The sequence below is a fragment of the Muntiacus reevesi genome, chromosome 2 (genome assembly GCF_963930625.1).
Source record: "Muntiacus reevesi chromosome 2, mMunRee1.1, whole genome shotgun sequence".
Taxonomy (NCBI): Eukaryota; Metazoa; Chordata; class Mammalia; order Artiodactyla; family Cervidae; genus Muntiacus; species Muntiacus reevesi.
This window is the reverse complement of record NC_089250.1, coordinates 59550927-59566529: the sequence shown is the minus strand read 5'-3', so window position 1 is coordinate 59566529 and position 15603 is coordinate 59550927. Positions and strand designations below refer to the sequence as shown.

The window sequence follows — 15603 nt, the reverse complement described above, 5'->3', positions numbered from 1 at the left end:
GTCTTACATTTAAGCCTTTAATCCATTTGAAATTTATCTTTGTGCATGGTGTGAGAAAATCATCCAGTTTGGTTCTTTTGCATGTAGTTGTCCATGTAAGTGTGGGTTCATTTCTGGTCTCTCTGTTCCATTGATCTATATGTCTGTTTTTTCTGCTGGTACCAAACTGTTTTGATTACTGTAGCTTTGTAGTATAGTTTCAAATCAGAGAGCATGATACTTCCAGCTTTCTTCTTTTTTCCTCAAGATTATTTTGGCTATTGGAGGTCTTTTGTATTTCCATACAAATTTTTTTATTATTTGTTCTAATTCTGTGGGAAATGTCATTAATATTTTTATAGGGATTGCACTGAATATATAGATTTGTACTCCATCTTTCTGAACCTCAACTGGGAAGTGAGGATGTTAGGGGCGTGCTTGAGCATCACATGGAAGGTTGGATGGGCATCTTTTAAGGTCACTTTTGAGTCTCTGATTCTGTTTCAAGGCTGAGCCTTGGTCCTTCTCACCCTGGACACTGGGAGAAGAATGAAAGGCTGTGGCCGTCTACTCATGAAAGATAGGAAGTTCGTACTGAAGCCTGCATACCCTGGAGCCCGTGAGCCACAACTACTGAGCTTGCATGCTGCAACACCTGAAGCCCATGCACCTAGAGCCTGTGCTTCACAGCAAGAGAAGCCACTGCAGTAGGAATCCTGTGCACTGCAACTAGAGAGTAGCCCCACTCTCTGCAACTAGAGAAAGCCCACACACAGCAATGAAGACCCAGTGCAACCAAAAATAAAATAACTAAGTAATAAATAAAAATACCTAGAAAAAAGTGAATAGGGAGTTAGTTACCAAAGATGAGATAAGGTTGAGATGAGGGGAGTTTTCAGATTTCCAGGGAATGCATGCATATGAGCAGGTAGCAGCTGCCCAGGAGCCATTAAGCCTTTGGGCTCTGGAGCCATACTGCCTGGATTCAGATCCCTGCTCTGCCATTTGTGAACTGGATGGCCTTGGGAGGTCGCGTGACCCCTCCGTGCCTGTTTCCTCATCTGTAAAATGGTGAGTAATGATAGCACTTACTTCATGGGGTTCTCATGCGGATTCAGTGAATTTACATACACAGTGAAGCTCTTAGCACCATGCCTGGTGCTTGGTAAGTGCTCAGTAAATCTCAGCCATCACTCCCTGGGAAGGAGATCGAGAGCCCCTAAATGAGCATCTGTGCCCCCAGTAAATGCTTTTCTGAATTACCTCTCTCTGCCTCCAAGACTGGTACCCTGCTTCTGAGCTGAGGAGGTGGAGAGCCTGTGCTGCACTGCTGGGCCTGATAGCTTTCTCAATTCCCTAGCGGAGGTGTTATCTCCTCCCGGCACAACCACTTCCTTTTCTGAGAAATGAGCACATCTGTCAGGCTTAGCTTCTTAGAACTAATGGAGGGGGAGGAGGCGGGGGAGGAGAGGCTGGCAGCTGACAGGGGCAGACTTAAAGAAAGATTACCAAGAAGTTTGCTGTGAGGATGCCTCCAAATAGCCCCGACAGCCCAGATGGCTGGGGCTCCCCATGCCACCCTCTTCCACCATAACACCAAGGTCACTTTGCTTCACCAAGTGCTTTCATCCCCTTTTCTCATCATCACTGCCTGTGAGGTCAAAGCAGGAGAAACTGAGGTTCAGAAGTAGAGAGGCCCGCTGTGCCACCCACCAGCTGAGGTATCAGCCCAGCTGTCTAGCCACCCATCTCTTTTTCCCTGCCCCATGGAGCCACCTCTCTGAGTTGCCTACATCCAGGCCTGTGGTCCCCAGGGTAGAGGAGAGAGGCTATGTTCCTCTCATTTTGCTGAAGCCCACACACAGCCTCCCACCTCCAGCCCCCGCCCCCCGGGAAAGCCAAGGGAAGTGGATTCCAACCACAAACCTCACTTCTTCCGAGTCTCCGCCTGCAGCTCCCTGCCGAGAGAGTGATAAGGCCTCTTCGTTTGCCCCACTGCCTACTTGCCTGCCATCTCCGTGAGATCTCCTAGCAAGGCCTCATTTGTCTATTCCGCTGGCATTTGTCAGCCTCTACTTCAGGGAAACTGAGTCCAAGAGCAGAAAGTGACTCATGGCCTGCCTGTGCAGGGCTTTGATGAGGCCGGGTAAGGTACATTCTTGATGTTCCTGGCACTTTCCCTGGGCTGCTAGGAGCCCCTTCCTCTTCTCCACCTACCTCTTTCCAGAAATAACCAAGTAGGAAGGAAGCAGTGGGCCTGGGCCCTCCAGAGTCACACTAGAGGAAGGAAGGGCCCGTCTGGCAGCGGTGCTTGTTCTCCACTAAAGCCAGGACGGAAGGGTTTCACTTTCTCTCCTGGCCTTCGTCACATCCTTTTCCTGTGGCACCCAGTTCCCCTCAGCTGGCTTGGGGCCAGAACTCATTCATTCAGCTGGTGCTTCAGGCCACCTTCCTCCTCCTGAAGGGACCCAGGTCTATAGGCCTGGCCCCAGAATATGAGCTGGTTCTTCAGTTACCCACTTGAGACAGGTCTCTCAGTATCTCTGAGCCTCGCCTACCTGAGCTCGGAGTGAGGACCTCCTTCAGTAATAGTGCGTGCACCTGGCCCGTGATGGGGCCTTGAGAACAGTTGTACTCTGTAAGTGAGCAGAGTACTGTGTAGAGGCTAGGAGCAAAGGCTCTGAGGCCAGACTGTTGGTGCAGACAGCCCAGTCATGTCCCCAGACCACTGTGTGACCTTGGGCAAGTCACGGGTTATCTGTGGGCCCACCCACTGGCCCTCAGAGCATAGAGACAGTTTAATGAACCAGTCCACAGAAAGGACCAAGGAGAGGGTCTTTCTAGGTAAGTGCTCTGGAAATGTCAGCTGCTGCTGCTGCCACTGAGGAGCCTAGTTCTCTGTGGGTGGAGACAGCAGGGACCCAAGATGGCAAGATTGGACCTCAGAATGAGCAAGAGGCCAGAACTCAGACAAATCCCAGTCCTGCCCCTTGCTGGACAGGGATTATGGGGGACACTGAAGCTGCCATCTTGACATCTATAGAATGAGGCTCCGATGAATGTTCTGAGGGCTGACTGAACGTAGTCATTCATTTGTTCATCTCAAATGGAGTCATTTAGAATGGCACCTGCTGTGTTCTAGGCACAGCACCAGCTTCTTGAGGTACAAGTGACAAAAACCACACACAGTCTAGTGGAGCAGACAGGACCAGGTGAATGTGACTGTGCATGTGCCCAGGGAATACGGCCTCCTCAGAGTAAAGTGCTTTAGCTCAGTGCCTGGAGCAGGCAAAAATTCACTTGTGTGATATAAAGGTCAGCTGCCATCATAACAGATACTGTGTTGTTTTTTTTTTTCTTTTTGGCTACACTGGGTCTTCCTTGCTTTTTCTTAGAATTTCTCTGTTGGTGGTGATCTGCGGCTGCTCTCTAGTTGCAGTGTGTGGGCTTCTCTCGTTGCGGAGCGTGGACTCCTGGGTCGCGGGCTCAGTAGCTGTGGTACCCGGGCTCATTTGCTCCGCGGCGTGTGGGATCTTCCCAGACCAGAGAGCGAACCTATGTCCCCTGCATTGGCAGGTGGATTTCTATCCACTGCACCGCCAGGGATGTCCCAGATGTTATACTGTTGTTTAGAAAGTAGGACACTATGGGCTCGAGAAGCGAAGTAACCTGCTGAAAGCCACACCGCTTGGAAGAAGCATGGAGATGTGGGAGGTGAGAGGGAAGGGTGAGTAGTGGAGAACTGACGGGGTTAAAGCAGGAAGTGCGCTCCAGCCCCTGGCAGGCCACGTGGTCCACTGGCACTTGGACCGCTGCCCAAGGACAGTGCTGTGCCAGCCTTTCTCCTGACTTCTGCAGGATTGCAGGTGGCTGCAAGGTAACCTTCATCGTGCAGTTGACTTTCTCTGGGCAGAGATCTAGCTGAAGCCAGTCTGTGCCTGTCTGGATGAGCCCCTGGCTTCAGACATGTCAGTCTTGATCCCTGCCGATACCAAGTCCCTGGACTGATACGCGAGACCACCATACAGAGGGCCTCAACCTGCAGACGCCGCTGCCTCTCCTTCTCACCTCAGGGTCTTGGCACTTGTTACTTCTGCTGAAACATGCTCTTTTTCACTCAGGATTTTTTCTTTTTTTCATTTGGCTTCACTGGATCTTAGTTGTGACACATGGGATCTAGTTCCCCAAACAGGGATCAAACCTGGGCCCCCTGTGTTGGGACTGCAGACTTAGCCACTGGACCACCAGGGAAATCTCATCACCCAAGATTTTTGATCCTCCCTTGGCCACCGCCACCTAGTTGTTCAGGACTCAGTTTAGACCCCCAGCTTCCTCCAGAGAGGCCTTCTCTGACCACTCCACCTAGGTCAGTTCACTGGTATTCTTTACCGCCTGCCCAAAACCCCATCATATCTGAACTTGTCTTGCTGCTTATTCTCTTTGCTTCTCTCTAGGACTGTGTTTCTCAACCTTACTTTCTCCTCACCACTCCCTACTAAGGAGTCTTTTTAGACATGTTTGTCTTAATTGCCCTGGCATAAGTCTGAATACCACAGCTGTGCTGTTCATCTCTTTCTATGCTGTGTCCTCACCCCGCCCCCATGGAGAATGCGTAGACTAGGGCGTAAGCTCTGAGAGCAGGGGCCTTATTTGTCCTGTTCAGTGCTGGGCCCAAGGCACAGTAGACAGAGTAGTTACGGTATGAATGAAGGTCCAGAATCTCTGGGAGCACAAAGGAGATGTTCCTGCTGGAGTTGAAGGCAGGATAAGCAGGGAAGTCTTGGAAGACAGGACTCCAAAGTAGTCACATAAGCTGCGTAGGGTTGGCTGTTTGAGGAAGGCAGAGGTGGGGAGGGTTACCAGTTAGAGGGCTCAGAGCTGGCCAAGGCTCCGGGGCCTGAAGCACTCTGGACTGTGGGGCTGCGGCCGTCCCATGCTGGTGGCCGGGACTGCTGGAGGCAGGACCTTGAAAGTGATCCCAGCCTTACTTGTCCTGGGGACCCTGATTCTTGTCTCACCACTCCGAAGGGCCCCGATGCTAGATGGTAGAGTCCAAGCTCTCCCACACACTGGCTCTTTGAAACTGTAGAGTAGGTGAGCAGGTGGGCCTTGCTGACTTGTGGGTCTCTAGCCTCGGAGTCCATGGTTCTCCCCTGGAGGTCATCGGTAGCCACCACCTATCCCCAGGGGTCCTGAAAACCCCTCCATGGATCCCATGGTAGCGGTCACAGCTACAAAGAGCAGCTTACCCCGTTTTGCCCTGCCCCACACTGAGGATGCACATGGTCCTTTAGGCTGGGTCTCCTGAAAGCCTCTGGGACATCAGAGACTGATCACCCTGCTGCCCACCTTAGATCTGACCCCCTGTCTACCACAGCAGCTCTGGCTCAAACCAGTGGGAGCCTCTGAGCACCAGTGGGGGCTTATCTCTGCTTTTCCAGACCAGGGCAGCTCCGCAATCCTGTTTGTTTATCCAGAGCAGCCGCCTGCTGAGAAAATGGCTGTGTTTGTTTCCAAGTGTGTCGTGTGAACCGTGGGCTAAATATACCCACACCACTGCTTCCCCGGCACCCGCCCTGGAACAGCACGCCCCGTTTTGCTCCTGCTCTCTCTGTGAAAGCAATCCCCAGGATCCTCTCCCCCTCCCTAGGAGGAGCTTCTGAAATGGAGATGAAGATTGGACAATTCCTAGCGCGCAGCGGATGCACGGGTGGGGGCTGGGCCGATGAGAGCTGTGTCTCCGTGGCACCGAGAGGAGAATGCTCCCTCCTCCCTGGGATGACTGTTCCTGGACAGGGAGCGCTTTGTGCCCTTGCAGGGACGGGGCCTGTTTACTCCAGCTCAGCCCAGAGCTGAAAATTTCCCGTGGCTGCCAGCCCTCGACTCAGGAAAGTTCCCATCGAGGGAGCCAGGCCTCTCCCACTTTGGCTGCAGCCCAGTGTCCCTGGTTTCTTGTGGGACATTTGGCCCCTTGGGATGATTTCTGGCCATGGCTCCCTCTCCCATGCTCCTCACAGCCCAGGACTCTCCCTCATCACAGATCAATCTTTTTTGTGGCTTCACTTGGGGCCACCTTCGCTTAGGACCAGAAAAATTTCAGTTCCTGTAAGAATTTTCTGGTCCAACAAGAAACCCATGGAGGCTAAGCAGGATGAAGGCCAAAGAGTAGGGACGCTGGCTGCTGCCACTGCCCTTCTCTTTCCGGGCTCAAGGCCCCCCCCACCCCAGCCGCCACACAGGGAATAGTCCTGCTGGAGCAGCACCCCTTGTGGCTCCCCTGCAGTGCGGGAGACCTGGGTTGGGCAGATCCCCTGGAGAAGGGAAAAGCTACCCACTCCAGTATTCTGGCCTAGAGAATTCCATGGACTGTATAGTCCGTGGGGTCGCAGAGTCGGACACAACTGAGCGACCTTCTCTTCCACAGCAGCACCCAGGCTGGGGCCAGGCGGTCCTGGGCTTTGATCCAGGCTCCGCGCCCGTTTGCTGAGTGACCGAGGCAAGGTCTTCCGACTCTATACCTCAGCTGTTTCATCTGTGACATGGGGCTCAGATCGCTACATCTGAGGATTCTGATGAAGGTGAAGGGGATGACAGTGTCTGGAACTTAGGAGGCATGTAAAACCTTTGTTCTCCTTATGTGTTTATTGACCACGGACTCTGCCAGACACTGTTTTGGGTTCTGAGTATATAGAAACAGGCAGCCTCTCTGCCTCGTCAAGCCATGACTACTGCAGGAGATCAGTCAAAGCAAAGACCCAACAGGGCAGGCTCTGCTTCCAGAAAGTGCTAAGAAGAAAAACAGAACACGGTGAGGGGATAGGCAGCAAGAGATCAGGGTGGGGGTACCACAGTAGACAAGGTGGCCAGGGAAAGCTCCTCTGAGGACATGGCGTTTGAACAGAGTTAGGAGTGAAATGAGGGAGCCTGGGGTCGAGTGCTCCAGGCCACAAGGGCTGTAGGCCCTGAGCTCAGCAGATGTTGCAGCGACAGCAGGGAGGCCAGTCTACTAGAGTGGAGCGTGCAGTGCGGAGGGGCTGGGGCCTGCTGGGCCTCACTGGCCTTGGTGAGGACTCGATTCCGTGTGTGATGGGGAGCCTTGGAGAGCTCGAGAACATGGAGTGACAGGGGCTCAGTGGTGGGGTTTCCCCCACCTGCCCGCCTTCCATCCCAATACCTTTCCCCCTTTCTAGAAGGACTCTGCTCTGGCTCACGCATCACTGCTGCCTCCCTAATGGCTTAATAAATATAGAGGGTTCTTTGAGTCAGGTTCAGTTCAGTGTGTATTACCCTCTGCTAGGTACCAGGGACATGAACGGACATGACACTGTCATTCTAAGTGCAAGGAAAAGCTGTTGGTGTGCCACACTCTGACCTATGTTTTAAAAATCTTGGCATGGAGTGAGGGGGTGTCATCAAGACTAGAAGTAGGGCCCAGCAGATAGCGTAGTGAGCAGACTGTCCAGGTGGGACATGGAGCCAACCAGAAATGGCAGACGTGGTTTGAGGGGGCCACCCAATGGCTCAGCCACTCTGGCCCAGGTAGTGTGGGCCCACGGTGTGAGTTCATGGTGGAGAAGCAAGAACACAGTCTCTGGAACCAGCCAGTGGTTCCCTCCCTGGGCAGTCAAAGCACACTGATCCTAGGTGCCAGACACCAGTTTTCGATTCTGGTTCCTCCAGAGTTGGGTGACCTGACCAACTTCCTCTGCACTCAGAGGCCAGGCTTTCTGGTCTGCCAGTGGGGAGAGGCAGCCCGCACTGCAGCATTGTTGAGAGGATTAAAGGACAAATGGGGTGCAAGGCGCCCTCATTAAAGGGTGCTCTGCCTGCCCCACAGATTGGTTCCACCCTAGGCTGGGTCATTCAGCCCGCAGCCCCTCCTGCGTGGTATCACGTGCTTCCCTCCTGACTAGCTTTGGGGCAGAGGACTCTTGCTCACCTCCTCCTGGGCCCCGGGTCATGCCCCCTGGGGTGGGGGACAAGGCCTCATGGACCCCATCCCAGTCCTGCACTGCTGTTACCCTCTCCACTCCACCCTGCTCTGCCCACCCATCAGCCTGCCCTGGTCAGAGGCTCCCTGCAGATCTGCCCTGCCCCAGAATCACTCTGGGAGTTTCCCCTGTCTCTTTTTCTCTCCCTTCCTCCCTCTCTCGCTCCTTTGCAGCAGTAGAAAGCCTGGGGCCTAGTAGTTCTGCACTGCCCTCAGGCTCAATTCCAGCTTCCTCCAAGCTTCCAGCCCACAGGTGGTCCAGCTCTCACTCACCCCTTCAGGCTCATCTCCCCTCTCCTCCTCTCCTGCTCCAGCCCCTTGGCCTCCCTCAGTTCCCTTCCCATCTCTTTCCCATCTCAGGTTCTGGAAGGACCACTTCCTAGCTGGCTGGCCTTGGACAGAACTCTTCCCCCACTTTGCACCTGTTTTCTCCGCAGTAAAATGGGTTGGTTATCCCCAGCTGAGGGTCAGGAAGAAGAGCAGCCCTTAACCCTTTATCTGGCCCAGAGGGGGCACGGACGGCTGCAGTTTTTCAACTCAGCAAGGTCATCACATGCCGACCACCCTCTTTGTCCCAGCCACATTCCTGTTTGAGAACTCAAACAGCTCCCTTCTCTTCTGTCTCCCTGCAGGACACTTTTGTGGAACTCTATGGAAACAATGCAGCAGCCGAGAGCCGGAAGGGCCAGGAGCGCTTCAACCGCTGGTTCCTGACGGGCATGACTGTGGCTGGTGTGGTTCTGCTGGGCTCGCTCTTCAGTCGGAAATGACCAGACACTGACCACCCACTCACCCACACACCCCCGTCCTCCCCCACTGCATCTCTCCGTCCAACCACCATCACCACCAGGAGAACCACTCCATGGAGCCCACAGCCACCCACACATCACAGGGTTGGGCCTCGACCTGGTCCCCCGCAATTAGTTTTCTAGAATTTACATGCTTCTGTGAGAGCCGCCTTCCTCAATTCTTGTGGCTTCAAAACCCACAAAATTCCCTAGAATCTGCCCCGGTGGAAGCTAACAGGTGTGGGGGGTTGTGACTGGGGGCCGGAGTGCCCCATCCGATTGGTGGGTCCCCTTCCGCATTTAGGGTCCCTGAGCATGCTTTCTTGCCAGGGAGCTGGAAAGTTTTCTGACCCTTTTCCCCAGAAAGAGAGACAATAGATTGCCTTCATTTTTATGTCTGTGGCCTCAGAATTGATCATTTCCTGTCTCCCCCTTCCCGGCCCTGGGTTCCCCGTTCATTCATCCCCACCCTCCCAAGAGCCACGTAGGGCCCACTTCTGACTAATTAGGGATTCAGGATGCTTGGGATAAAGAAATAAGGACCAGGACCCCCTCCCCACCTCTGACCCGGCCAAAGTCCCTCCCCCCAATCCTAGTGTCCTCTAGAGGCCTCTGGCTAGAGGCTGGCCTCACCCGAGATGGAGGGACTGTAGCTGCAGGAAGCACCCCATGCCAAAGCTGGGGTGGCCTTGCAGTTTAGCACCACCCCAGTTCTTCCCCTTCCCTGGCTCCATGACCATGACTGAGGGACCAACTGGGCCCGAGATAGGTGCCGCAGAGCTGTTTATGGCCTCAGCTGCCTCACTTCCTGCAAGAAGATAAGCCTGTGGCATCTTTGCCTTGGGCTGCTGCCCATGGTTTTCAGGGGCCGTGGCGCAGAGGTGAGGGGGAGCTACAGGGAGCAGCTGTGGGAGCCCTAGGGTCTTCCTACCTCAGGCAGGAAGGGCAGGAAGGAGAGCCTTGTGCATGGGGTGGAGCTGGGACTGGCCAGAGGGGCCAGCCCTGCCTGGCCTGAACAATTTGTGCCCCACCCCCATTCAGCCTGAACAGCCGGGCTGCCAAGGTCAGCACGGCCTGGCCAGGAGCTCTTCTGACCTCCCTCTTTCTCCTCTGCTCCACCCATGGCCTGTCTCATCCCTGGGGGTCCAGGCCTAGCCCCGGCCACCCCGGGCTCTCTGCTGTACATATTTGAAACTAGTTTTTATTCCTTGTGAAGATGATATACTATTTTTGTTAAGCGTGTCTGTATTTATGTGTGAGGAGCTGCTGGCTTGCAGTGCGTGTGCACGTGGAGAGCTGGTGCCCGGAGATCGAACAGCCTGATGCTCCCTGCACCCCCCCACCCCACCCCCCACCCTGGTCTGGGAAAGCCAGCCGGGGGTCCTGGCTCCTGAGAGGCACCTGTCCCTCCCCCAACCCCTACCCCACACTTTTTCCAGCTCTTTGAAATAGTCTGTGTGAAAGTGAAGGTGCAGTTCAGTAATAAAATGTGTTCTTCGTGAGCAAAGGGCCTGGCCTCTTGTGTGCTCCGGGAGGGGACGCTTGGCTGGCAGAAGAGGTGCAGGAGAGCTGGGTACCCGTGCTGACTCTGCTGCCCCAACCTTGGACAAGTCCCTTCTTCCTCTCTCTGGTCCTGAATTTCTCCACCTGTACACTGGGCTTTTATTGAGCACCTGCTGTGTGCTGGGCACTGGGACTGTGTGTGAACATGACAGACACAGTCCTTGCCCTCAGGGGTTGATATTCTAGTGGGAGAAACAGTTGAGTGGCCACTTGGCAAGTGTTTACTGAGCCCTGCTCTATGTAGGCACAGTCGTGAAAGAAAGTGAAAGTGTTAGTCTTGCTCAGTCCTGTCCAACTCTTTATAACTCCATGGACTGTAGCCCGCCAGGCTCCTCTGTCCATGGAATTCTCCAGGCAAGAATACTGGAGTGGGTTGCCATTCTCTTCTCCAGGGGATCTTCCTGACCCAGGGATTGAACCCAGATCTCCTGCATTGTAGGCAGATTCTCTACTGTCTCAGGCACCAGGCAGTCCCAGCCCTAGGCACTGGGAATTCTGCAGAGAACAAAGCCCCTTCCTTTATGGAGCTTCCATTCTGGTCAAGGAGACAGGGAAATGAATATGAGGATGGCTCTGACTGTTGCGGGGCAAAGGTGGAAACAGAATGACTGAGGAAGCATGGCAAGACATGAAAGACCTAGTGGGGAAGGAGATAAGAAGGGGTCAGACTGGAGATAACATTTTAAAGATAATCCCACAAGATCAGATGATGGATTGGAGAGAGCTCTAGAGAGAAAGAGAAACCATGGGTGATTCAAGGTTTTGAAATAGTGATACCATTATAATCCCAAGGTGAGGCACCCATCTGAGGCCAAGAAGTTCATAGTGAATGCTCTAACAGCATTTAATATGGAACCTGAGCTTGTCTGGGAGTCAGGGAGGGCTCCCTGGAGGAAGTGATATCAGAACCAGAGCCTGAAGCGTCTGTAAGAGTTCACCAAAAGAAGCGGGGAGGCAGGAAGAGTGGTCCTGGCGAAGAAGCAAATGCACAGGACGATCCAGAATTTTCTTCAGGCTGAAGGAAAGTTGGTGTGTCTGGTGGCTCCTGGGTCAATATGATGCTAGAGAGGTGGGATGGGGAGGACTGGATTTGATCCTGAGGGCAGTGAGAGCCAGCGGAAGGTTGTTAGAGAGTGATAAGGAAATGGCAATCCACTCCAGTGTTCTTGCCTGGAGAATCCCAGGGACGGTGGGGCCTGGTGGGCTGCCGTCTATGGGGTCGCACAGAGTCAGACACGACTGAAACGACTTTGCAGCAGCAGCAGCATAGCACTTAGACCCCAAAGCGCCCTCTGGCTGCTATGTGAAGAAGGCTCTGGAGGGAGAGCAAAGTGGAGAAGCCGTGGCTCGGTTAACGCTCCAGTTCTGAGGGTGGTCGGCCAGGTGTGTATCCTGGGTCGCCATTCCTGGTCTTTGGTCAAGTAACCTAGCCTATGTCCTAGCTTTCCCATCTGTGAAATGGGTAGGATTGCAGTACCCATCTCAAGCAATAGTGTTCAAAAGTGAATGAGAGATAACCCTACAAAGCTTGGGTGAACTGGAAGTTGAGGGGGGATGCAGCGATGACCCTGCCTTCAAGAAGAACCTCAAAAGGAAGAAGGAGGTGCTCCTCAAGGAGTTCAACGTGGCTGTGGCCGGAGATCCGGGAAGGGTCTGGAAAAAGGAGCAGGACTCCAGAGGCAGGCCCTCCAGCTAGGGAGGCGGTCTCTCCAGCTGGGGGCGGGGGGCGGGCCAGAAGGCGGGACCTGCCACGGGCGCCCCTCCCTCCCCGTCTGCTTTCAGGAGCGAGCTTGACTGCCCCCTGGTGGCTTGGGGTTTCCACCTGAAAGCCACTCCCACCCCGGATGCCTGCTCCCAGTGCTTCAGAGGACCTGTCCGTCTCCTGACTGGCCAGCTTTCCGCTGTGTCCCCCATCTTCTGCCCTGTTCACCAAGAAGGACGTCTACACTTCCAGCCTTTAGCTACCGGATTCATAGCTTTTCACGGCTCCTGGCTCAGGGTCACCATTCTCCAAAGCCTTCAGGCTTCTACATCTTTCGGCCCAGGATACGACCCTGGGCCTTAACCACTCAAGTCCCCTCTCCAGACTCTTGAGATTCTTCCAGAAACGTCTTTTTACAGAATTTTGTTGTTGTTGTTCAGTCACTAAGTCGTGTTCAACTCTTTGCAACTCCATGAACTGTAGCATGCCGGGGTCCTCTGTGCCTACTATCTCCCAGAGTTTGCTCAAATTCCTGTCCTTTGAGTCAGTGATGCTATCTAACCATCTCATCCTCTGCCACCCTCTTCTCGTTTTGCCTTCAATCTTTCCCAGCATCAAGTCTTTTCCAGTGAGTCACCTCTTGACATCAGGTGGCCAAAATATTGGAGCTTCAGCAACAGTCTTTCCAATGAATATTTAGGGTTGATTTCTTTTCGGATTGACTGATCTTGCAGTCCTAGGGACGCTCAAAAGAGCCTTCTCCAGCACCACAATTTGAAAGCATCAATTCTTTCACATAATATGTAACTATATTCTGACCCATTTTTTAACACAAAGAGTAACAGACACACTGTACCTGGTTTTTTTTCTGCCTAAATAGTTTATCTTATAGAAGTTTCCATGTTCATACATGAATCCCTGATTGTTATACAGCTTCAGCAATTAACTCATGGCAGGTTAATTCTTTTTTCTAGCTGTATTATATTCCACAAATGTTTGAACCAGACCCTGAACTCCGTGATTCCAACCTTAAACATGGTGTGAAAAGTGAAAGTGAAGTTGCTCAGTCCTATCTGACTCTTTGCAACCCTATCGACTGTAGCCCACCAGGCTTCTTTGTCCACGGGACTTTCCAGGTAAGAATACTGGAGTGGGTTGCCATTTTCTTCTCCAGGGGGTCTTCCTGACCCAAGGATTGAATTCAGGTCTTCTGCATTGCAGGCAGACTCTTTACCCTCTGAGCCACCAGGGAATCCCAAACATGGCATGGTGCACACATAAAATATTGGAACTGCACACTGAGGAAAAACTGGGAGGGATTTTGGATGTCTGTGTGGGTCCCAGGGAAAAATTCATTTCCGTATATTTTTATGATGAGAGAAATATAGCAATATAACATTTCCTAGGATATGAAGAATTAACTTTGACTAAAATATCTAAATATATTATTTAAAATATATTCCTTAAAAAACTTGATCTTGTTCCTGTGAGTGCAACATTTTTTTGGTCTAATTCATTTTTAAAAATTTTTTGCAACTTTGATATATAAGAGGTTTTATGATCAAATGGTTTACACAATTCCTGATCAAGATTAATGATGATCTCTTCAAATGCTTGGTAGTCAGTACTACAAGACTTTGTCTCCTCAAGTAGGTGATAAAAGAAAATGTTAAACTATTCCAGAACAATTGAAATTATATTTTTAATGTTCCAATTGTTCTTCCCTTTTTTAAATTGACAAATACAATCTTGTAATCTAGTGAATTTCAAATCCAAACGAACTTTTTCATTCTGGGTATTTAAGAAAATAACTGTGAGTTCTAGAACACAGGAAATGACCTAAAGCTTTCAAAGTATTTTTTTTTTAATATTTATTCATTTATTTGGCTGCACCAGGTCTTAGCTGCAGCATGTGGGATCTAGTTCCCTGATCAGGGATCAAACCTGGGCCCCCTGCATTGGGAGCTCAGAGTCTTAACCGCTGGGCCAGCAGGAAAGTCCCCAAAGTATTTTTTTAAATTATATAACTTATTAAAACTTAGCAAGACTGTACAGCACAAAGGAAGAGAAGGAAGAAAGGGAAAGAAGGAAAGGAAAGCAGATTCTAAACCAATTCACTTATGAACATGCAAGCCAAAGGTCTAAGTATAATATTAACAAATGGAATCCAACAACATATAAAAAGAATACCTCATGACCTAGTAGGGCTTATTCCAGGTAAATAAGTTTGCCTCAGTATAAGAAATCTTTCAGTGTAATTGTACTGAAGCATTAACAAAGAAAATCCTTATGGTATTTCAGTAGATATCAAAATAGTATTTTGTAAAATTCAATACCTATTTATTACTTTAAAAAATCTTTTATCAAGCTAAGAGTTGAAAGTTAGCTTTCACTTTTTTATACCCTTCTGAATTTAAGTTTAAGATGATTGTGTGTTTTGCTTGTGCAATTTTTTAAAGTTAACGAATCTTTGAGAAAAATCATCAACTTATGATCAGATTCATTACATAACGTCCAGCTCTCCATTTTTCTGTCTCCACCATCACAGCCTTTGTCATGAATCAGGGGGAAAAAAAAACCAAGAATTTTTTTCTTAATCTATAATAAATAATAGAAATGAACATATATGATCCCTACTAATTTGTCTTCTTTGATTTTTGATAGATATCCATGCACTAATGTTAGAATTCAGGGCATGTGGAGTATTAATTCCCTCCTAAGTTATTTAAACCATCCCATTTCAGTAGGTTCACACATGAATAATTAACTTGAATAATTTAATGATAAAGAGTCTTGTGAATTCTTATCAACTTAAATGGTCTTATCACAGAGTTTTAACAACTCCGTCTTGAAGTTGGAGGGAATCAATCTTAAAACACTAAGGTACCAAGAATATGGACATAAAGTTAAGAAAACAGTCTTCTAAGAGTAAAATTTTAAAGTATATAACAATGTAGTGGCCTAGTCCACTGCATTTGTCTTACATGTTTTTCATGGTTTGTAAATTTGCTGCCAAGTGGGAAATGACCAGTGCCCATGTCAGCTTGGCTTAAATTGCGCTGATGTGAAAATGCTGCCCTCAAACTTCTACCCCCTGCACCCACCCAAGGAAAAGAAAACAGCTGTGCCCCCATCCAGTTGCATTGTACAAAATAATAACAATAAACAACAACAATAATTAGGCCCTTGTCTGCAAACCATTGATGCGGTGGAACATTCCCCAACAGCTAGCTTGCCTTCACCTTTAGGAACGGCAATCTCCCCCAGGCTTCGTGCCAAGCTCCCTGTGCACCTGGAAAGCAAACTCCTCCAGTGGCTCCATGGTCTTTGTGAAGGGTCCTTGTGGAGGGTAGGCGGCGCTCTCAGATGGGTGGTCGTATGCCATGCAGGTGACCACTGCAATTAGATGTCCAAGAAGGAAGAGCCCAACCTTGGCCAGGCTCATCTCATTCTGGTGGAGCAGTAGGGATCAGAGGAGAGACGGACTATATAGCAGTTAGTAGCAAGATTATAAAGCCAGACTGCCAGGGCTAGCTGGGAGCCCTGGGACAAGGGACTTAACCTCTCTGTGCCTGAGTTTC

General features: G+C 50.8%; 1 protein-coding gene across 3 annotated transcripts in view; it reads left to right on the top strand.

The window, feature by feature from the left end:
* Positions 1–10257, top strand: part of BCL2L1 (BCL2 like 1) — a 50529-nt gene extending 40272 nt beyond the window's left edge. For all 3 annotated transcript variants that reach the window (XM_065921785.1, XM_065921784.1, XM_065921783.1), the window contains exon 3: positions 8602–10257. In XM_065921785.1, the coding sequence (XP_065777857.1) occupies positions 8602–8739 (138 nt within the window). In that variant the 3' untranslated portion in view covers positions 8740–10257. The remainder of the gene's footprint in view (positions 1–8601) is intronic.
* The last annotated feature ends 5346 nt before the right edge of the window (positions 10258–15603 follow it).